Source organism: Notothenia rossii, assembly GCF_949606895.1.
Source record: "Notothenia rossii genome assembly, chromosome: 4".
NCBI classification, from domain to species: domain Eukaryota; kingdom Metazoa; phylum Chordata; class Actinopteri; order Perciformes; family Nototheniidae; genus Notothenia; species Notothenia rossii.
The window spans coordinates 22,066,561-22,090,618 of NC_136902.1; the positions used below are offsets into that span (position 1 = coordinate 22,066,561).

The window sequence follows — 24,058 nt, forward strand, 5'->3', positions numbered from 1 at the left end:
ATTTCTAAAATGATGCCTTTTTTAAAAGAAATATTTACATTGACTTATTTGAAAACAACATTGAAAGTGAGAGCAAATGTGTCTATACGAATTGACATTGCTTATGAACCATATTGTCACTTGAAGGATAACAGAATATAAATAAGTCTTATTTTGTGCTAAATAACATAAATAATAGCAAAATCCCGTAATCATGTTATTACACAATGACAGGGTGATGATACACTGACTCTGAGTCAGATCTATTCTGGGTTCATTTGGAGATTTACTGTTGTCGTAAAGTGGCCAACAGGTATATCATGATGGGGTCTAGTGTTGATACCAACCTCCCATCATACAAGATTAATGATTTTTTATATGAATATATATTATGGACATTAATGCAGGTGTCATAAACAAGAGAAGAAGATGTCATGTGTTTGGACTCTGTAAATATTTAGCATGCCGTGCATACTCTTATACTAGAGTTTGCCTATGTGCGTGTTAGGAAAGTGATGGGCTGCAGGTTGGCAATGGCTCTGATTTAGGAGGTGAGGAGAGAAATGAGAGAGCAAAGAAGATACGAAAAGATAGAAGAATTAGAGGAGAGGAGGGAAAGCATGCCCAGAGCTTAGTCCGCAGTACATTACCCTGCCTCTGCGCAGGTGATGGATTCCTCCAATGCAGCGGACACATAATTACATTCACCCATTTCTGCCCTGTCAGCAGGAGCACTAGAGCCTCGCCATCTTTAGACAGGCAGCAGAAATCATGCAGGAGTTGAGCTCATGAGGCAGCCTTGAGCTAAATTTGGAAGAAAACACAGAATCCATCAACAAAAGGCTGCAAGAAACAAGGGGCCTTCATAAAAGTCATACTATTAAGGCTATATTTTATGTTCAATAAAGTGTAGGCATTGGCAAAGTTCACATTATATTGCTAAAGTTTATCACACTAAAGTTTGCACCACAATATGATGAATTTGTTGCATGTTCTTTTTTTAATGATTTAAATTCTCTGTGTAGAAGTCGGAGTTGAACTTCATGGTTCTCCAAAACAGTGTTATATGAATAAGGCACATGTGACACTGGAGCTATTTTTGGCAACTTCAGCTTTACTGTGAGAGTCATCTGATCGTGACTGCCTATGCAATACTTGAGAACCAAGTGGGAAGTGGATTATCAATAAGGGGGGGGATAACTCAAGTAATCTAATCTCATGCAACTCTGAATATCCAAATATCTTTCCCACAGGGGCATGGATGAAGAGAGCATCACATCGATGGTGAAATATATAGAGAAAAGTGTTTCATTACCCAACTAATCCAGTTTAGAAGATGATTTAAGTGTATGAGGACCTAGCCACATACAAAATCCAGAGCATATACATCTACAGTAGACAATATTAAAATGATATATCAAATGCTAACATTAGCCTAGAATATGAAATCCCTTTACAGGACATTTAAACACTACCCTTTAAATATTTGTTGACATTAAACGACCTATCTATCTGTATTCAATTGCACAAAAGTACACATCGTACACTACATGTCAACAGGTTATTTCTTAACGTCAAGTGTTTTGGTCTGTTATTATTTTAGCGCGCTTCGTGAAGTTTGGACCTCACAGGGACCGCTTTGTGCACGTGACGGTCAGCTGCTCTACCCGGAAGCTTTGAGGAAGCAGACAACCAAAACAACACATTTAAAACACAAAACGTGACTTTGTTGGTAATCTAAGCTTGTTAACAATGGAGTCGACCCTCGAGCAGCATCTTGATGATACGTAAGTTCATTTCAGACTGTGTTTGAGTTTGTATTTTAACTGTTGGGACGTTGAAGACGATTAAAAGCCTCTGTTTGTCTGTGTTTTCAGGATGAAAAACCCAGCAGTGGTCGGTGTGCTCTGCACGGATCACCAGGGACATAACTTGGGCTGTAAGAAAACCCCACGTTTTATCTGAGATTTATAAAAGAAAATGTCGCCTAAACGTTTTCACAACACACTCCCCTTTTTTCAAGGGAAGATTCAAACAGAGGTGATCAGTTGTTTTTAAAAGAAAGGACTCCTCACAAAATGGAGACGATAACCTTATGGATGTCCCTCGGAATAAAAAATACGGACAAAAAAAAAAGAAGACTCTCCCTCATTTGAAAAACACATAGGCCTACGTGTGATACTCCCCATATTTTCACTTTGAGACTGCAATTATAACAAGGAAACACAAAACAAACCAGGCCAAATTACCGCAAAGCCTAGACTTCACCTTACCATCATGCTTAATAACGTCAAGCCAAGTCCGTAAATCGTCACAACGGGGCTCAAGGATGGACAAACATGGGGAGTCTGACTTGTAACTCAAAAGAAGAGTAGAAAAATGTAACAAAAGCAAGGGGAGCTAAATGCTGCCTGCCAGCATTTACATATTAAACTTTATAACAGCTGTCTTTTGTATTTTTGGGGGATCCACATAGTCAGCATGTTGATGAACACATCTGAAAGTCATGTGTAATCAAGAGTGTAGTCCATTTCTATCACAGAAGAATAAGGGTCTAAACTGTTTGTAGATAAAGCTTAGAATTTGAGAATTGTACAGTGTTTTTTAAAAGGATTATTCTAATTTAATGGCTTTGCAAATGCACCTGATAAAAACTGTACGTAAACAATCTTTAACTCTCTTAAAATCACCTCAAGTACACATTGATCAATGGAAAAATATTCTAAACATGTCCTATATAAACACCTGTCTTGTTGTTCCAACCTCAGTCGTAATCAAGGTCAATAAAAAAAAACTGCTTTTGAATGGGAATTAATTGTGGAAAATATGTCCTAAATAACATGGTTGAGCAATTGTTTTGTGACCTTGCTTCTACAAAACGTGAGGTTATTTGTGAGTATCATGAACAAAAAGTTACATTTGTAACTAGGGCTGAACGATATATCTTGTCGTGACGATAATCGCAATATGCGCATGCGCGATATTCACATTGCGTGGACGTGTTTTTTTTTTTTTTTTTTTTTTTTTTTTAGGACTTGCGATATTAAGTAGGCAAATTAACTCAAACACGTCATGTTACAATTCTTTTGCTGCTTGCTACAAAAGGAAAACCTGTGCGGGTCTCATGTCAGGGGTACTTGAGTAAGTGACATGCAGGCTCTGTTAGCAAACTACCAATCACAATCAAATCTCCAAAGCAAATGGACCCGGTGATTAAAGGTAAAAACACTGAATAAAGTAGTTTCATGTGTTTCTCCAAGGCAGTTCGGCGCTGCTAACCGAGCTAGCTCAGCTTGTTGCTCTGATAACTTAAGATCCAGACGTCCGTGACTAAAATCCTTCATCCGGTTAAATATAGTTAGGAAAATACCAATTGTATAGCATTAAAGTTCAAGAAAGGATGGTTTTCGGGAAAAAAACCCGGTCTTTTCTTCAATTCCTGTATGTTTTCATATCGCAATATATATATCGCAGGGGGGGGGGGGAATAGCAATGTCAGTTTTTTCCAATATCGTGCAGCCCTATTTGTAACACATCTGTAAGTTGCAAATATGATGAAGTTTCAGTTACCTCAGGATCATTGTTAATCAATGCCTCTTTTGACGTTTCTTAATTTCTCTACATGAACTCTTTTTATTTCACACATTAACAGGCCGCGGCTCCCTGTCTGATGAACATGGCGGTGTTGTGTCAGTTTTGGCCAAACAAGCTGCAGCTCTCTCCAAAGACCCAACAGACAGCCCCACTGTGTGCCTGGAGTCTGAGTCAGGGTGAGCGCTCACACAACATGTTATCTAGCTCACTGAATTTAAGGGATCTGCCTTTGAAATAGATCCAAGACTCAATCAAAGACTGTCAAATAAAGGAGTGACTATTATTTGTACATTAAACTGTGCTACAAGTCTTAGTAAAGGAGTTTTTTTCATTTGCAAGTCTATGCTGCCACCTTCTGGACTTTCTAAATGTATTCTTGTTCAAGCTTAGCAGTGACTAATTTAAACTCATACTGATAAGTATTATAAATATGTCATATTGAATGTTATAGTGACAGTCAAGGAACCCTCTGCTTTATCTTGACTTGTCGGCTGCTTTCTAACTATGGTAGGATTATAGTACTTGTCAACAAGTTGTAAAACAATGACTTTATGACCTGACAGATATCAGGTCTCAAAACAAAATGTGGCAGGCCATTAGTTATCATGTTTCAACTGCCGGTTGTAAGTAGGGTTTAAAGGCCAACGTTCAATATTTGTAGATGTGTATTCTTTTTTTAAATAGTACAATTATGCTAAATGAAAACGTTATTCATCTCAGGTTGGGACTATAGGTGAAGCCTATGATACTAAAATAAATTGTGATAGTCATTATATCACACACAATATTAAGGAATGCTTTTGTAATTTGATTACATTTGAATTTGAGTTAGTCAAACTGTACCGTACAGTAGAGGTTAATGACAGACAGGTAGATATGATCAATCAGTCAAAAAGTCAATACTACAATTATTTTTGTTCCATCATGTAAACGTTTGTCTAATAAATTACATTTCTTTGCTTGTTTTGTAGAAACATTCTGGTGAGGAGTCATGGGACCATCACAATAGCCGTTCACAAGATAGCCTCTTGAAGACAACACGAATCACTGAAGAGTTTTTTGTAAAGAAATGTACACAGGCAGACAAGTATAATCACACAGTCTTTATGAACTGTGGGAGAGATATAGAGTTTCTTTGCCTTTCTGTTTCGGGTACACTCAGATCCTAGATTAAAGCAATGATGTGTATCTGTTAGTTATTCTAATGTATTGGTTTCATTTACAGATTAAACCTTGTATCATGATATTTACAGCCATGTTATGCTTTGACTGTTTTTGTTAACATCCATAATGATCGATCCAATGCATGCACAGAAAAACAAACCTTAATAAAAGTTTAACTTGACTCCGTGTTGCCCTCTTCCTGGTAAAGTGTTAATTATGTTCTCCTTTGCTCAGTGTTTCGTGGTTAACTGAGTAATTTTCTTTGGCAGCTGCATGAACTTCATCTCCAATTTTAGTATTTCAAATTCCTGCTACCTATTACTTCTGCTCTTCTACTATTCAGAGGCAAATATTATTCTTAAATAATATAAAATGTATGTAGGTTAATATAAAGTGTATTGATCCTTTGGTGAAATGCATAAGCTCCTCCGCAGTATTAATTATTTTCTTTAAAGAAGAAAAAAACACTCCATTTACCAGCTGCATTATTACAGTCATAAACACACTAATGCTCTGTTTCACTGTCACATTTGGGATGCAGTCCAAATACTTGTTCTACCTCTGTTCATCCCAGAAATGAAAAGAAAATGTTCAGAGGTTGCAGTCAGGAATAACAACTGCCAAGAATGCATTGATCACAGGAGCAGGTGGGAGTTGCTTGACTTAACGCATCGGACACATTTGACTAATCTTCTGGTAAAGGTGTCCCAACTTTACAAAATGGCTTTAATTGGGGTCAGAAAACCCGTGTGTCCTGCGGTCCACTGCACAATGGTGCCAATCTGCAGAGGGGACTGACAGTGCAGTGCATCTTGGTGGTGCATGTGCCCGGACCCGAGTAAAGTCTGCGGTGGCTCTGATGTTTTGACCGCAGAGCTTTTTGTTTTTTCCTCCCTGTGATGAGGCTTACTGCTACGCCTCAGTCACGTGGCTCCTCCTGGCTTCGCCTTCTGCGGCTCCTCAGCAGAGCCAGCGCTATTGAGCCTGAGATGTGAGATGCAACTCAGAGGGACACGCTCATAGAGGCAAAGTTGTGGCACGGTCATCCCCGGACTAAAAGGTCCCGCAGCAATATCTCTCTGCCAAAAAGTACTTCACCGGTGACGCGCACGCCTTTCTAGGACGCACAAACCCGGAGCGAGAAAACCACAAATAACGCCTGAAATTAAACTAATTAAACATTGCGGCAGAAGCTCTTCGAGGACTGAAGGATATTTCAGGTATGGACTTATTTGCATATTTAAGTCAACACATTAATAGTTTTGAATATAGCCTAGATTGACCGAAAAACGTTTTTATTCTCAATATATTGTAATTAATTGTCTTAATTGGTGAAATAGTTTTGTCACACCAAACCTTTTCCCGTGAGGAATCTAGCTTACATTACTCTACAAACTGTTACTCTCTGCGTCCCCCAAAGTTGTTTTGATTTGAAAACTTTTCACCCACATTGACAGTGAGGTTTTAGCCACTTTTTATCAATTGGCCCCCGGTCCGATGACGCCCTCAGTGTGCATGAAGTTTCGCATCTGATTGAAACACTCTATTCTTGCCTCTTCAGCAGTGTTGGGTTGGGAGAGGGCCACAATGCAACGGGCCTGCAAAGTGACGATAACAACCAGCTCACAGCTACACACGGTAAGACCTCTCTTATTTCTCCCCACAATAATACGGGTTTGTGTATGCCTCCGAGACTAAGCCCAAAGCCCTCAGCTGAAAACCCTGCATTTACTACATAATCTCATCATTCCTCACAACTCAATGCAGAAGCTAGGATGGCCTCGTAGTTGGAGACAACAGGGGTTGAGTGTGGGTTTATCTTGAGGGATAAAACACTCTACCAAACATCAATAAATCAAATAAATTCCTTGAGTTTTAGTAACAACATCTCAACAAAGTCATGAGTAAATACACCTGCATTAGAGAAATTCAGCTGAGAAAGGACTTTTGAGTAAGATAATTGTGTTTGAAAAATGCATGCAGGTAACAAATAGGAAATTGTGTTCTGTATATAATGGGTCTATTACAGTCAATAGACTTGAAGTATTCTTAGATGACACCTTACACAATTTCCTACTGAATATTTTTGCACATTTGGAGAGAATAAGGATCAATATTTGACAGCATTTTTGTACTATTTGCCTAACAATCAGATAAAGGCCTATTTGAGGCTCAGCTCTGTCGATCTTAATATTGGCTGATTTACTTAAAGTGGACCTATCATGCTATATTTGAATAATATAGTGTAGGACCATACCTATATAAGGCGTATTTATACTTTTTATTTTTCGAAATACCAAACAGATCATGCATTTCAGCCATTCCTCATTTCGCTCAATTTAAAGGTGACCTATCATGCAAATTGCACTTTTGTACGTCTTTTATACATGAATATGTGTCCCCGGGGTTCCAGGGAACTCACCAAGTGTCAGAAAAAACAACCCTCTCTATTTTCCTCCATACCCAAATCTCTTAAAAAGGGGCTGCAACGGATCTGATACAGACTGATCCAGATTTGAACACTTCTAGGACGTCACAGAAGTGGCGCTACGGCTATTGGGCCAACTCCACCAATCAGGAGGAGACAGCCACGGACATTGCCGTTCGAAAGCGCTGGAAACGCTGTAGTACATATGCCAGGCCTGTAGATGGTGCTGTTCTCACAGAATCAGCCCATGCAAAGACAGTGTTAAATTGAGCGAAATGAGGAATGGCTAAAATGCATGATCTGTTTGGTATTTTGAAAAATAAAATGTATAAATATGCCTTATATAGGTATGGTCCTACACTATATTATTCAAATATAGCATGATAGGGCTACTTTAAAGGCCCTGACACACCAAGCAGTCACCAGAGAACTCGCTGACGCCGACTGTTGCGTCGCCGTGTTCTCCTGCGTCTTGGCCATGTGTCGCACTGGAACACACCGCAAAGACTTCAGCCGAGCACGTACGAACTGCGCATGCGTGAGTGGCAATAACTCTCCTTACCAGCAGGCGGCGATGGTGTGTATTCGTCATTCAAAAGAGGCAACAACCGGAAGACAGAGAAGAAGAACAACAGACTATGTGATATAAACAAACAAAAAATAGCGTGTGCATTCCATTTTCACTCTCGTCCATCGAAAACATGTTTCGTGCGGTACTGGAGCTATCAGCCATTGGAGTGTTGCTTGTGGAAGACATTCTCAAGCAACCGTTTCGCTTCTCATGCACTAATTCGCTAGCTGAACAGCCAATCAGTGATGTATTTGTCCGACTGCCTGTGGCCGACGCATGAAAGGCCAAATAAGGCGTCTCACGGCCGACGGTGCGGGACACACCAAATTGAGTTGGGGCGACAGGGCACGCTTCGTTGTCCGACTAACGAAAATGGCCGATTTCGGCCTGGTGTGCCAGGGCCTTAACACTGTCTTTTCATGGGCTGATTCTGTGAGAACAGCACCATCTACAGGCCTGGCATATGTACTACAGCGTCTCCAGCGCTTTCGAGCGGCAATGTCCGCGGCTGTCTCCTCCTTATTGGTGGAGTTGGCCCAATTGTCGTAGCGCTACTTATGTGACGTCATAGAAGTGTTCAAATCTGGATCAGTCTGTATCAGATCCGTTGCAGCCCCTTTTTAAGAGATTTGGGTATGGAGGAAAATAGAGAGGGTTGTGTTTTCTGACACTCGGTGAGTTCCCTGGAACACCGGGGACACATATTCATGTATAAAAGACGTACAAAAAGGGCATTTTGCATGATAGGTCACCTTTATGGTTATTCTGGCCAAGGCATGTCTGTCTTGATATCCAGTGTTAATTAAAGGATTCCGTTAGTTGTTCATCCGGTTTAAACGTAACAAACATTTATTCAAACAGCTCCTGCAGGTTTGCAGTTTTTTTAAGGCGATCTTACTATTGACTGGTTTGCTTAAGGTTATTGTGGCCAAGGCATGTCTGTCTTGATATTAGTGTTAAAGCATCCCGTTAGTCGTTCATCCGGTTTAAACGTAACAAACATGTATTCAAACAGCTCCTGCAGGTTTGCAGTTTTTTTAAGGCACGCTGTAAAGTAAAGTATTAACAGAAATCTTTACAGGACTTGAGATGCAAACTGTTTAACATCTTAAACCTGTTAAATGTTATGTTATGTCCTGCAGATGTGCACATGCGGACACATGGCCCCTGAGCAAGCGGCTGAGTAGCAAAGAATAGCTTCTAAGGCTCTGGGTAAAAAAGGTAGCCGGCCGGAGCCTGAGGAGCTATTACAACTTGGATCCACTCATTTGTTGATCCTGCAATGATCCACGTTAAAAGAAGAAGAATCCAAAAGACCCGCCACCCCCTCTCACAAAAGTACTTTTACCACCTTTGTGAAGCCATTATAATGCAGACTGTTATTATCAGTATTGATCGTAAACATCACAACAATGGGTAGGTTAGGTTGATTGCAATTCAGTACAGACATTTGCGGTCCCTGGGCCCAGGAGTGGAGTGCACCAGCTGGGCGTAAAAAAGTAGGTCTTAACTCTAGGGCTGTACCCGAACATTCGACTATTCAAATATTCGTTCGTTGGCCAACTATTCGGGTTTCAATTTCATTATTCGGATATTCGTTATTTTATTTTTTTATTCTAAATGTATGGTATTAATAAAGGCGAATTGCCATATTCTTATACTATATTTATACTTTTGAATTGCACTGTTAAAATGCGGAAAAAATGTATACAATCTCAGCCTGTGCTCCTGACATCGCGTTAACTCACAGTCACGAACGCAAACGGCACGCTTCACCTTGCTTCACCTCGTTTCACCCACAAAATGCCGAAGACTTCAGCTGTGTGGGACCATTTTAAATTGGACGACGGTAAGAAGAATATGTGCCAAATATGCGATAAGAAACTGGCCTACCACGGTGGCACAACAACTCTGAAAAGTCACCTCGATGCTGTAAGTAGTAGCCTAGTTTAGCTGTTGTCAAGTTGCCATGATGAAGCTGCTTTATCCGCCGTTTAAACAGTAACGTTACACATGATAAAAACGTGCACTTACTTTGCTTGGAAAATAGTTGCAAGCAAGCAAATTGTTTTTTTATATTAGTTTTTTAATTTTATCCGAATAGTGAAAATAATAGGAGTAATGTGGGAACATCTGGGGCTAAGGCAATTATTGGCATAAAGTTGAGTATCTCAGCCTAATAATAACTTGTGTCCATAGGTGCATCCCCACGCATCCCAGCCATCAACATCCTCAACAATACAGCAGACCCTACAGTTACCCTACAGAGGACACATTTAGTTTTAATGTTTGCGAGTACTGAGACAATAAATAAATATAAATCGTAATAGTATGCTAGTTTGCGCTTCTGCTTAACAGCGTGCTGTCAGGTGTCTCGGATTCGGAGCGTGTTATGAAACCTTTTTTTTTTTTAAAGTTTTTTTAAAAGTTTTTTATTTTTTTTAAGAATTTTATAAAAAAATAAATAGAAATCTCTCCGCACCGAATATTCGAATATTCGCTGCTGATTACTACCGAATATCCGGAGCCCGAAAAATGGTATTCGGGACAGCCCTACTTAACTCTAACGTTGGGCTTAGCTACGTCCGACTTAGTGATTCGAATTTACACCGAGTGCACCAAGCCTGACTAGTCTAGGTCGTAGCTGCGCCTGGTCTTAAGATGCGCGTCCAGGTGAATACACGCAAAACAGTAGTTGTTGCCAAGCAACACACGTCTACATAATTTAACACTCAAACTCCTCCATTCAGAGCAAACTAAGACTTGGATAACAAAATCATGGATAACAGAATCCAAAAGAAGAGAAAAATGACGCCCACACCCCGAAAAAGAAAGAGGGATTTTACAGAGCTACAGCGTGAACTGGTGGAGAAAGAGATCGTTCGTGTGGAGGTGGAGACCGCAGAACTGAGAGCGGAACATGACAAAATTGAGGTGGAGAAGGGGAAATTAAGACTCAAAATTATAATTCTTAAGAATCAGCAAAGAATCACTGAAGAAGACTATTTGTCATTCACCATTCTCTAATCGTATTTGTTGTACTTGTTTTTATCTCAATTTCATGTTAATAGTTCTCCAAATGTTGTTATCTAATGTTCTTGTGTTTTTTGAATAAAATAGGCTATAAAACGGCCTAATGAAATTATATGGTCACAATGGGAGCTTATTGAAATGCAAATGCAAAAAAACAGCGTTCATATTACAAATATATAGGGCTATATGTTGTTTATTATGTGATTGTGGTTAACTCGTCCACTGACATCTTCACGGATGCCAGGAGGATTTTTGCTGCTTCTTCTTGTGTTGGTAAGTGAATATAATTCCTAAGGCGGCGCTGGAGAGCCAAGGAAACTTGTCTAATAGCCCGACATGCAGTTGTGCGATGAACATTAATCATGTCTCCCACAGTATTGAAGTAAAATCTGAGCGCAATCAGCACCTGCAAGTTTGGGGAGAGCGCAGCGTTTCTGTCTGATCCGTTCGGTTGTTGAGGGGAGATCTCCTCGATTAAATCAAAAAGGGCTTGTCTGCCAAAACGAAACCTCTCTATCAGCTCACTAAATAGACATCCAGTGGGTTTGTTCGATCACGGACCATTCTCTCGTCTTAATGCCCTTTCGTTGTTACAACATGTAAAAAAGACGCACTGCCATACTTATTTTCCTTCTTGCCTGTTTTACGTTACTATGGATACTAGTCTCTCTTTCCGATTTACGCCTGCTCCATACTAGGCGTAAAAGTTACACCCGGGCGCAACGCATGTAGGACTTAAGTCTAAGTGGTGCACTAGTCATAACTTTAGTTTGGTCTTAACCTTCGGTTCTACGTCGGACGTAGAGTTACGCCCAGTTTACGCCCAGCTGGTACCCTCCACTCCAGGAGTTCAAAACTCGTAACCCCTATCTGATTAGATCAGATTTGGATTTTGGGGAGTTCAAAACCAAAAAACAGGATTAGGTTCACTTTGATATCCGATCAGATCAGGAAATCCAATCCAAGCTTTAATCTGGATCAAATCTTCAAAATGGGTAGTTCAAACCCACAACACAGGATTGGGATCAGTTTGATGTTTCAATTTAAATAAGATGGCAAAGTTTGTTAACTGAAATAATACACAATGTTTAGCCTTCATGGGAAATACATTTTATTTTTCCATTTTTGCTCACGTTTGTCGTGGCCTATTTTGTTTTCAACCAAATGTTGATGACATAAATGTTTATGCTCATAAAAGTATCACAACAAAGATTGTCAATCACAAATGTAATTTAGATGAAAGAAAAAATATCTTCAACAAAAAAAAAGTCCATCATCTGTCATCACCTTTCAAAATTAATTGTGGACAATAGCATCTTGCATTGCACCACCACTCAGTCTCTCATTTAGAGGGAAATCCATAGGTGGGCCTGATCATCAGCAGGTGCGAGAGGCTCTGGGGGATCATCGACGTCAGAGAGGGGGACTCTGCGATGGACGGTAATATTGTGTAGCACAATACAAGCCAGTGTTATTTGGCATGCTCCTTGGGGTTCCGCCCTCAGATAGGCATGCAAAATGCCTCTTCATTACTCCATTGAACCGCTCAATGGCACACCTTGTTCTTCCATGGGAGTTGTTGTGGCACATCTGTGAGGGAGTGTTGGCCGTGGGAAAAGGTGTCATCACCCATGGTAGGAGTGGGTTGGCACTGTCGGCTAATATAACTCCATCCGGCCTGTTGGTTTGAAATTCAGTGAACAACCGGCTCTCTCTGAAGATTTGTGCATCGTGGACTGACCCAGGCCATCTCACAACACAGTTGTTGATGGCAAGGTCAGCATCTCCCACAAGTTGCACATTGATGCTGTGCCTCCCTTTCCTGTTGACATATTCCCACTCCCTCTGACGAGGTGCTTGAATATGGGTGCAGTCGATCACCCCAATGGTGTTGGGCATGTCTCCCAGAAGAAAACACTTCTGCTTCACTTTGGCAATCTGGCCATCATTGGGAAAAATCACAAAGTGATCCAGCAGGCGAGCCAGTGCATCAGACACAGCTAGGCCTGTCACGATAATTAATTTTGTTGGACGATAAATTTTTCTGGAAATTATTGCGATAAACGATAATATTGTCGGCACCGTTTTAAGACATAATGATATTGAACATTCAACATTGCAAATGAAATGTGAAATAATATTAAAATATATAAATTATATATAATAAATAAAACAAATTAATTAAATTATAATAAATTAATTAAATCACACAACTCTCTCTCTCATATATATATATATATATATATACATATATATATATATGAGAGAGAGAGCTCTGTTTTCCAGCCTGACTATTTAATTTATTGTTTTGGTATATGTATATATATATATATATATATATATATATAAATAAATAAATATGAGCACACATTATCTCACAAGCAAAAAAAACCTCCTTAAAACAACAGTCAAGTGTACAGTCCACTGTCAAAGACCCAGATGCCTCAACAGGCCATATCCAAATCTGTTTTTCTAAGTTTTCGAGCAAGGAACACCAACATGTTTGCATTGTCGGGCGGGGGCTCTCCATCTCCAGCTGCCGTGTTTGCTCCCAGCTGGGAAAACGGAATGGGGTGGTTGTGTTTTAGGTGGTTTAAAATGCGTGGTATTGCCTGCTTTTGTCGCTACCTTTTTTAAACCAATGCGACACACCGCCCGGCTAATTCAAGTCCGTAGGTTCGCCTCGTTGATTTGGTTTGAATCCAAAATACGGCCACACCGGAGAATCGAGATGTGTAGTTAGTTTTTGTAACCAATTCCATTTCACTTTTCCCCGCGAGTAAGTCACACGTTGTCTCCCGCTTGTCGCTATATTATTAATTTGGCTGCTACGCTGCTGCACGTGCACGCGGAGTGTCCTGACCTGGCTGTGTGTCAGCCCCGCCCCTCACAGCGCGCCTGGCAGCCACAGCGCTCCAGGCTAAATTGCTGGTCACATCTTTATGTAAACGGCAATTTATCGAGCTCAGAAAAGTTATCGAGTCCATTTTTATTTATCGTACGATAAGTCAATTTATCGATTATCGCGACAGGCCTAGACACAGCTGTCACCACTTCACCCACTGTTGTCCTGTGGACTCCCATGCTGTCAGCTATGACCTCATAGAATGTTTCACATGCGTAAAAGCGCAGGGCAATGAGGACCTGTTCCTCTACAGTCAGAGCATGACTCTGCAAGGTTCTGCACTGCAGTTGTGGCCTGACCAGATCAGCAATGTAGTTGATGCAGGGGCGCCGTAAGGGGGTGAAAAGTTAGGACGATTCTAAGGGCCCGTGACTGACAGGGGCCCCAAAAATGTTTCGAACATTAAGAAAACCTTTGTAAAGTAACCTTTCATCAATCATCAATAATTAACATTAATATAACATTATATTGATAATGTACTCACTAAACCTACGATTCATTTCACTTTTTTTCTTCAAAAAGTTAATATCCAAAGCCTCTGTACACCCCCCTCTATTTAACGGTTTGGTTCTGCCTCCAAACGCTGTGCGGTACTGCACTTTCTAGCAACAGAGAGTGAGAGCATGTGTGGAGGGATGCTAGTACTTACGTGTGTGCCATGTTTCAACGACAAAGTCAGGCTTTCAAAAAAGAAAAGAAAGGAGAGAAAGACAAGAGAGAGAGCGACAGTATGTCACCCAGTTTTTCAAAAGAAAAGGTGGGTGTGGTCCATGAGTGGTGGAAATTAGACTGTTAGCTAAGCTTAGTCCATTGTAAATAATAATTGCAATGTTTTGCTGACATTAAAGGTAGAGTAGGTAAGTTTGAGAAACCGGCTCGAGATATCCTTTTTGTTATATTCCATGGAATGCTCTTAACATCCCGATAGCAATGAATATCTTAAATGCTTTGACAAAAAATCCATAAAGAAATGTCATCTGTTGAAGCCGTAGCACTGTCAAAAGCACAACCAATCATTTAAGCCGGCCCAGCTAAAATAGCTGGATGGCCTACCTGACTGTCAGCCTTCCATCTGTGCACAAACTTATCTCGTGCCCTCATTGGTCATGTGCGCATTTGTGTGTGTTGGAGGAGGGGCTCTGTAAGGAAGTGGTAGATTTTTTCCGGTTTTGTATTTTCAAATTCTAGCGCACTCAAGCTGGTTTCTCCAAAATTACCTACCCTACCTTTAAGTACTGTTAATATCTTCACAGAAAATTCAGAGGTTTTTAATTTACTCTCCTAGCTGACATTTAATAAATGCAGGTACATTTTTAGCAGCTATTCATACTAAATCAGTTGTCCCTCCCCCTGGTGCCAGGACCAACAGATCCTTCTTTAGGCTCAGCACCCCTGTCCCCCCATAAGGCTTTGCAGTCTTGCCATGCTGTCTATTGAAAGCCAGTTGGCTGGACTTCAAGGACTTGACCAGTGACTTTGCCTGTAAGAAGGCTAGGCGCTGGGCTCCATTCCAAAAATGTTATTAAAAAGGCATGTACACCATAAAAGATGACTATTGAGATCTGTTATCAGGAATGTTAGTGTTATATCAAATAGTGAATTCTGCTGCAGCAGAATGATGCAGTAGAATTTGCAGTCTGCACAGTGTTATATTTTCACAGCTCAGTGTCAGTAAATATTGTGCGGTTGGACTACAGTTTATACAGTTAATACAGTTTGAAAGGTGAGTGATTTGTAAAATATACATAAAGAAAAATAAATCTGCTTCCAGTTCTGTTTCATATGGGTGTTGAAAGATGTATCCATAGATCTCTTCATGTTGCTCTCAAAGTGCACCAGATTGATGCTTTTAACTTCAACATATAAAAAACAGTCTTCCCGGGGGAGCATGCCCCCAGGACCCCCCTAGAGGAGGTTAGGTCCCCCGCCCCAATTAAATCATATCCACATGGATAGGAAACTAAATACATTTGCACACATCTTCTGTCCATATCTTTCTGTTTTGGTGGTCACGCCACACCGTGCACGTGCATGCATGCGCGAGTCATGGTGAGATATCTTGATTAATTAAAAAAAAAAAAAAAGTATTTATTTGTTCTGTCTTTGTATATGTGTATGTGTGTACATGTACCTGGGTATGTGCACACACGTATGTGTATGTGTATATGTGGGTGCACAAATGTGAGTATATGGGTACAAGTATTACTGTTACTATTATTTTTTCCCTTATCTATACATTTTCTTTTAATATTATCTTCTACATTACTTTACTTTTACCTATACATATATCTATTTTATTTAGTTAGTTAATTTACTAGCTAGGACCGGGAGGGGGGGAGAGGGGAAAAATAAATAAAAATATTGACTGTATAAATGTAAAGTCATTGTGCCTGACTCAATAAAAAATATATAGAAAAAATAGATATCTGGATTAAGAGGTTGCTTTTTCTTTGCACAGCATGAAATGAATGGGCTGTGATATTAGTTTTTTTAAGCAGAGGTCAATAATTTGTACGGCCATGTGAGGATATTGTAAAAATTGAAATGGCCCTTGAAAGGAAAAAGGTTCCGCACCCCTGAACTACAGGGAAAAGATCTGGCCGACTTGTCTGATCCTGGATCACAAAAAATGGGATTTCAAAATCTGATCGGATCTGATTGAGATTAAAAGTTTTGAAGTCCTGGGCCCAAGATTAATTTTGATCCTGTAAAATATTTCAACATCTATATTATACAATGGATAGGTACTAATTGTTAGGATAGTGCTAGTTATTGTGTCTCTGATTTCAGGTTTCAGGAAGATGAGCGTGCACCCGCATCAATTCTAATTCATGTTTTTGTGTCATTTTACTTCACTTCTTGTTTCAGGTGTAAAGCTAATCTTGATGCAGCCATAGTAACAAGTGCCCATTCGACCAACCAGAATGACACTCGGAGAATAGGCTTCTTGAGGTTTTTCTTCAGCTCCAGAGCCTTCAGGCATCCCACCAAATCAGCATTCAAAGGTAACTGCACAAGCCCGTTTAGAGAGAAAAAGCTCTAATCAGAAATCAGTTTTTATTTGGTAAATATTCTTCAAATGGCGCAGGAAGCTTAGTGACGTTAGGAGTCACAAAAAATAGCAAATGGTGAAAAAAAATTAGACACACTGAACTTTGTACATAGTCGTAAGTCTGAAATGGATTTTGGATAATAGCAGACTTTGAACTCTGTATGATGTGTCCCCTCCAGCATCCAGACTTGCTGGCGATTCTGGACAAAATTAGATCAATTTGTTTCCAGTGTAAAAGACAGGGGGGGAAATCAACAAGCTGTGCAAAAATGCAGTCTAAAGTTCAGCTAAAGCATGAGTAAGTCAAAAGCAAGTGGTTATCCTCCAAAGGTGCACAATGGTTGCGGTTGAATATAATTTAACAATATATCCGTAAAGAAAAGCTCTTTGTTTTTCTTTTGATGAAGAAATACTCTTTTGTTCTAATATAACTGCTATCACTGCATAATCTACGCTGCTGTCTTTGGCACAAATTGGCCACTCCTAGTTGTCTCAAAAACACCTAAACCAGGCCGCCAATAGCTTCTCGCATGCATGAAGGGGCACTTATTAGTCCCGTCAATGGCTATCATGATGCCTGATAAGACAAGGATATTTTGTGTGATCCTATGATTGTTCATGTGATATTGTGATATTGTTTTGCTGTGCAAGGTAAGTATAGTAAGATGAACTTTAGAAGATCACCACTTGAGTTTTTGTATGGACAATGCATAATAAACTAATATTATATATATTTATTATATAATCATTATATGATTGATCATCAATGCATTTTCCCTTCAATCTGAGGTCTTTGATGTTGTCCTCCTCTCATACTGCATTATTTTTATAGTAAGGGATCACTTTCCAGCCTCTATGGACACTAGGATAAATTACAGCATCTTTGTATAAGATTTTACTGATTGTTTTTGAGATCCTCAGGATGGGTCCTTTGGTCGTTCAACAGCCAGACTCCAGACTAAAGGTGGACAAAGTTCCTGAAGATATAAGCTTGCGTAATCAGTTTAAGTCTTTCTAAAAACACATGTAGGCTTTTATCCGGCAGTGGCTCAGTCAGTAGGGGCTTGGACTGTGAGCCGTAGGGTCGCCGGTTCAAGTCCCCAAACAGACCTATGTATGGAGTGTGGACTGCTACTTGGAGAGGTCCCAGTTCACCTCCTGGGCCCTGCCGTGGTGCCCTTGAGCAAGGCACCGGACAACCCCCTTCCCTCCCCACTCCCTTTGCTCCCCGGGCGCTGAACACTAGCTGCCCACTGCTCCTAGTACTAGACTCCTGGGGTTAAATGCAGAGGCCAAATGTCACTGTGTGTGCTGTGTGCTCTGCATGTGTGACCATTAAAGAGGGGTTTCATCCCTCCGATTCTATCTCTATCTGTCCATTATGTGAATCAATGCCAATGCACTTTTGGTTTTGTAAAGGATTCATCTCTTCTTTTTTGGAATTTTTATTTGGAGTTTGGTGGGCAAACTGGTTGGTCTCTGACCTACTTTCTTTCCTGGGAAATCCATCTGTCTCTCCTTTCCGCCTCTCAAATTTGTATTGCTACTCTGATACAATCCTGTCCAGTGTCCTATGTCTTTCAAAGTGATCTTGCTCAATCCTGACCTAATTCTTCATCATCATGCATGTTGTGTTCCTCTTTTAAAAACTAACTCAACCACATGTCAAATAATTATCAAAACGAGTGGTTGGGCATGCAGGGTCCAAACACACTCACCCTGCTGCAGTTCTAGCAATCGTGCATTCCAACAAACACAGCTGACAGCTTTGTCAGGTGAGACATCTGCGAAGGATCATAACCTTGTCATTGCACTAGTAACCCCTGCCGATGGGCGAGGCAGTGGGGTTATCCTGTTCCCACATCGTAACAAACAGTAGTTTTCTGTCAAAATTACATTTAGATTTCGGAAAAATTACAGACAGGTGTTCTTTGGGAACTTTCAGATCTGAAATGTTTCTATATTAGATTGGGACAAACGTCTTGTCTTGTGTGATTTATTAAAATCACCCTGTCCTTTCATACCTCCCTCATAAGGCGTGTTCACACTGCAGTACTTTTCCCACAAAGGTTCATGAGAACTTAGTTAATCAGAACTTTTTAGTTCTGATGAACTAAGTACAGATCGCGTTCACACCGGAATAAGTCCCTGTGGGTGGATTAGGCCAATGAAGCTGCTGACGTCACTTCTTCTTCTTTTGCTTTGGGTTTACTGGGAGGCCGCAAACAACTTCACGCTGATGGGACTCCCAGCAGCTTCTACTGAAGCCTTCCGAGTAAATCTCCAGAATGCCGACACCTCCTCATCTCCACCGCTCCCATGTTTTATTTTGTGTTGCCATAAGTTAGTCTCTCTGCGTTTCTGCGCTGGGCTAATGCTAATGCTAATAATGCTAATGCTAGGATAATAAAATGACGGCTTCACCAAACTTTTTTTGAGTTTTAGGGGGCGTGGTTTGCAATCCGCCCAGTCAATCAGAAATAGGAACCTTTTTCTCTCACGAAAGTCCCTGTTCTCTAGCAGGGACGGAAAAGGGGGAAAAAAGGTTCTCATGAACTCATTTTAGTTCCGGCTCTTTTTGGTGTGAACGCGACATTTCGGAACTAAAGTGGGAAAAGTACTGCGGTGTGAACGCGGCTACTGTATAGTGCAATACATATTCCTCCTTATAATTTCACACTATTCAATTGATCAATAGTTGTCATAACAACAGCAGCAAATGGTTTACAGCTCAAGGATGCAAATAATGTGTTTTGGTGAGAGACACTAAACGTCAACATAATTCTTGTTTACAAGAAAACTCCTTAGGGCCCATTTAAAAAGCGCGTTTTCAGATTGGTCAGTCAAGACTTCATGCACAAAGTCGGACTTGTTAATCTGGCTTTTAGTGAGGGAAATTAAAACAATCTCTTAATACTTTTGTTCCTTAGGAACAATACGACATATCTCTATAACTGATGTATAGCTCCCTAAGGGCACAGATTATGGAGAACATTATTCACCAATAACCTTACTAAAGTCGAACATTAAGACTGAGAATAGAAGCTCATTAAAAAAAATTGAGGAAGTGTGCAGTAACAGTGTTAATAACAAACTACAAAGCTCTGATCTCCAATCCCCCATCGCTCCAACCCTCAGACCTCCGGCACATTCACAAACATGCATTCAGGCACACTCTGAGGACAACGTGTGTGCAGCCCATGGTAGAGAAATACTCCTCACAGTACACTGGCGCAATTCATTCCCCTTTTAATCCGCTCTGTGTGTTCTGCCTAATGTGGTCTCTGCTCCTTATACATGTCTTAGACGGAATGAGTAAGTGATGCAAACTATAAAAGACTGGTGTTAAACAGAGGTTTATCACGCCCCCTCATTTTACTTTGCTCAAGGTTTCTTTGCTCTCCAGCATCTGAGGCTATGCAAGACATGTCACCTTGATTATTGCAGGGTTCATTAAGACTATATTGCCTGGTCAATGATACAAGTAAAGCAGAATAAAAGCTTTTCTATCTTTGCATGGAAACAACATTGCCTGTTAATTGACACAAAAAGCATAAAGCAGAAAAGATGTACTGGAAGGATTTGGCAGCCTTTGACCCAAAGGCAGAACAAGAAGATGGCAGGTATTTCTAATTAAATGCAAGCATTTATTTAACAAAGTTGATGAACCCGAATAGTGTAACACAAAAACAGGGAGACCAGGCAAAGGTCAGGAACGCAGGCAGTATCTCGGGGAAAACAGGACAGGAACATAGACGACGAACAGGGGAAGACAGGCATATATACTTAGAAGACTAATCACAGCAGAGACTAGACACAGCTGGAGAGAGCAGGTGAAACACAGGGTCAGCAGGTGAACACAATCAGACAATCACACAGAAACCAAAGAAAAGTAAAACAAGACCAGACAAAAGGAAATAATACATTTCACAATAAAACAGGAAACAACATTATACAATGTCATGACACTTGCCATGTCATTTTATAATCACCAACATCTGCACAACAACCTGTATACTATAAAACCAGCCAGTGTGCATCAATACTCCCTGCAACATTTTATGACCCTGTGATTCAGTGCTGATGCTTACTATAAGACATAACATGTTCATACAGTAGATAGAGTTTTACCCTTTGCCATTTGTACAACTCCAACCTTGCATCCAGCTTTAATGTTGACTTCATTTGTGTTAAAATCCTAATATTGATCAGTATTTGTTTGTTGATTGTGTTTCATCAGACATTACTCTTGAGTATTTGATCTATTTGTCCTTGTTTGACATGGTTCGAGCTTATGCATGAATACACAACATCTTGCATGTTTCTTTAAACCAGGGGTGGGGAACCTTTTTCCTCTCAAGGGCCATTTCAATGTTTACAATATCCTCCAAGGGCCGTACAAGTTATTGACCTCTGCTTAAAAATACTAAAATCACAGCCCATTCATTTGGCCTTTCTTTCATGCTGTGCAAAGAAAAAGCAACCTCTTAATCCAGATATCTTATGTGTGTATGCATTCACGTGCACGGTTGTGGCATGACCACCAAAACAGAAAGATATGGACACAAGATGTATGCAAATGTATTTAGTTTCCTATCCATGTGAACATGATTTAACTGGGGTGGTGGACCTAACCTCCTCCAGGGGGGTCCCCTATGCTCCCCCGGGAAGATTTATTTTAAAATGTTGAAGTTAAAAGCATCAATCTGGTGCACTTTGAGAGCAATATTAGGAGATCTATGGATACATCTCTCAACATCCGTATGAAACAGAACTGTAAGCAGATTTATTTTTTCTTTATGGATATTTTACAAATCGCTCCCCTTTCAAACTGTATTCTTGTTTATTAATAACAACTTTTTTTACTGTCATAGTATTTTATACCCGTTTACTTTATTCTCTTATTTTTTTATAACTATAATGATCATATAAAGATGTGCCTTTACCTCACTGGTTGTAGAAAAAACTTCTTATATTCATTAGCATAGCTAGCTAACCAGATGCTAATAACAACAAAGTTATTGACTGTATGATCAGTATGACAGATGAACAGATCGCCACTGGGCTTACTACTAAAGAAACAGCCACGCAAAAACTGCGGTATGTGTACGGCTCCTTATGGATACTGCAATTTTTGGAAGTGCCGGAGTGGGGTTCTGGTGCTCTTCGTCAGAACTGCACCCCTATCAAACGAGACATATGCCACGTGATGACGTTAGGCTCGTGCTGTGTTCAAGGACCCTGACCTTGGCTAGGAAAAACAGGCACTCGCTTGTTTCATTTTTTTGCGTTCTAGATTTCTCTAATTTTTTTCTTTTTTGCGAGTGTTTATAAATTACCTCGAGGGCCGTACCAAATTGTCTCGCGGGCCGTATACGGCCCGGGGGCCGGAAGTTCCCCACCCCTGCTTTAAACCATACTGAATACAAATCAAAGTCCTGGGAGGAGAATCCGCTTGAAACATGTCCCAGAAAAGGCTCAAATTTAAGGTTTTATGTTCCTGCTGTGGTGCCAAGTCAAGTTCCAGTGGCTGGCTCTCAACACCAGTCACTCCTCAATCCCCTCGTAAAAAAACAGGTTCACTCTTCAAGTCTTAACCCCATGACATTTAGTTAAAGAATCATTCAATAATCAATTCAGTCATTAATATATTATGAGCATGTTTTCACCTCCAGCGCCAGAATGTCCCAGAACAGAACATCCTGCTGCATCGTTGTCATCAGGGCTTTACTGGCTCTTCTGGGTATTCTGATCTGTAGCCTAACTTAGTAAACTACACAAAAGTGCTGCTGTATCAGCATGGGATTAAAGGAGAGTTATTACTGCAGCTTCAATTCTTGTGTCCCGAATAGTTAAATCCAAAATCGCACTTACGCAGCACCTTTGTGGTTTTAAATTGTTAAAAAGTCAATTTGTAGAAGGAGGTGTGGGGGGTTTTAGGTTTTAATCTGCAGTTATCTGCCTCAGGGGTTTTGAGTTCACAAATTGAAACATCAAAAAGTTAACACCTTTGAGGCAAACTTAGACCATCATTGCGAGGACATGCTTTTACGTGCTGATGGGAGCTTAAAGATAGACATGATTATGTATTGGCACACTGCTAAGTTATTGAGTATAGTGCAGTAGCTGTAATATGAGCAAAAGAGGTGGAAAAGTAACCATGTTAACTGTACTGTAACTGTCCTGTTTCACAGATCAGTGACTTAATAAGTTAATAAAGCACTACTGTCAGTTACCCTCACAGTTGTATTCTTCCCCGTTACGTGAAGATAAAAAATGTATCTCAAACATCCTTTGTCCCTTTGAATTAGCCAGAATGATTTCTGATCACATTTCTGATCATCTTGAACAACCATTTTTTGAAAGTTGTTTAAAGTAAACCACTTTAAGGAAGAAGTAATTCATATCAATACATTTTTTTTAGGAAGACCCTGTTTGATATGCCACACTCTTTGATTATTTATAGGCTCAGCTGTGATGTGTTTGACTGGTCTTGTTATACAGCCTTAATCATTCTGAAGTTATTCATGTTTTCTTGATTTTTCGTCCTAGTTAAACCAAGGCAGCCATGAACCTGTTTAAGAAGGATGCCATGACCATGAAGAAGGAGAAGGAAAAAGAGATCGAGTATGAGGATCCTCCAGATGGAGGTTGGGGCTGGATGGTGGTGCTGCATTGCTTCCTGGTATGTTCACCTCTGTTATTCATGATACCACATCTCGAACATTTCTTTGCCCAATTTTGACCAGTGCAATTATTCTTTAAAATACGCTTTCCAAAAGACTGTGATCGAAATGTTTTTAGACAACGATGTGTTATTTTGTAATCAACATCAAAAACTACATTTTAACAAATTACTTAAAAATACTTCTCAATGTATATTTGTTTCATATATCATTTTTCATTTTCCTTAGTTTCCATAATGTGTGTTTCACAGAATGAAGCCTGTAAAAAGAACCCTTATCAAGCTTTAAAATATATATAATAAATAAAAATATAAAATAAATATAAATACATTTACCTCAGATTAAGTCTCTGCTAGCACTGATCTCATCTCTCCAGTTTTTGTGTGTGTGCAGGTAAATGTCCTCGTAATGGGAACACTGAAGAGTTTTGGGATCTTCTTTGTGGCTTTCCAAGATGAGTTTGGCGGTTCGTCTGAGAGCATCAGCTGGATTGGTTCCATCATGTCCAGTCTGCGTCTGTCTGGAGGTTTGTATCTGAAAAAAGCCACCCCGACACAGTTTTTTGTTGAGTTTATAGACTGGATATAAAAATAATATCTGTGATGTTTTCCTATGTATTTGTTTCCTTTCTGTACAAGAAGAGAAC

The 24,058-nt window shown here is 40.1% G+C and overlaps 2 protein-coding genes across 3 annotated transcripts in view; both read left to right on the top strand.

Annotated features, from left to right (window-relative positions):
• The first annotated feature begins 1,608 nt into the window (after positions 1-1,608).
• On the top strand, positions 1,609-4,918 carry lamtor5 (late endosomal/lysosomal adaptor, MAPK and MTOR activator 5). Its single transcript, XM_079677909.1, has 4 exons — positions 1,609-1,766; positions 1,857-1,918; positions 3,632-3,749; positions 4,545-4,918. The coding sequence occupies exons 1-4, from the start codon at positions 1,732-1,734 to the stop codon at positions 4,603-4,605; spliced, it is 276 nt and encodes a 91-aa protein (XP_079534035.1). The 5' UTR covers positions 1,609-1,731; the 3' UTR covers positions 4,606-4,918.
• A 784-nt stretch (positions 4,919-5,702) lies between these two features.
• The window catches only part of slc16a4 (solute carrier family 16 member 4), a 29,362-nt gene continuing 11,006 nt past the window's right edge, over positions 5,703-24,058 (top strand). Inside the window, exons 1-5 of one of the 2 annotated variants that reach the window (XM_079677721.1) lie at positions 5,703-5,957; positions 6,299-6,375; positions 16,543-16,679; positions 23,279-23,411; positions 23,806-23,938. In XM_079677721.1, the coding sequence (XP_079533847.1) occupies positions 23,295-23,411; positions 23,806-23,938 (250 nt within the window). In that variant the 5' untranslated portion in view covers positions 5,703-5,957; positions 6,299-6,375; positions 16,543-16,679; positions 23,279-23,294. The remainder of the gene's footprint in view (positions 5,958-6,298; positions 6,376-16,542; positions 16,680-23,278; positions 23,412-23,805; positions 23,939-24,058) is intronic. The other variant, XM_079677722.1, reaches the window with a different exon arrangement.

Bases quoted from the DNA above. Each gene is read 5' to 3' on its own strand.
- lamtor5 (XM_079677909.1), top strand. From the start codon at position 1,732: ATGGAGTCGACCCTCGAGCAGCATCTTGATGATAC. The intron at 1,767-1,856 runs GTAAGTTCATTT...CTGTGTTTTCAG, and splicing joins GAGCAGCATCTTGATGATAC to GATGAAAAACCCAGCAGTGG. The intron at 3,750-4,544 runs GTGAGCGCTCAC...CTTGTTTTGTAG, and splicing joins TGCCTGGAGTCTGAGTCAGG to AAACATTCTGGTGAGGAGTC.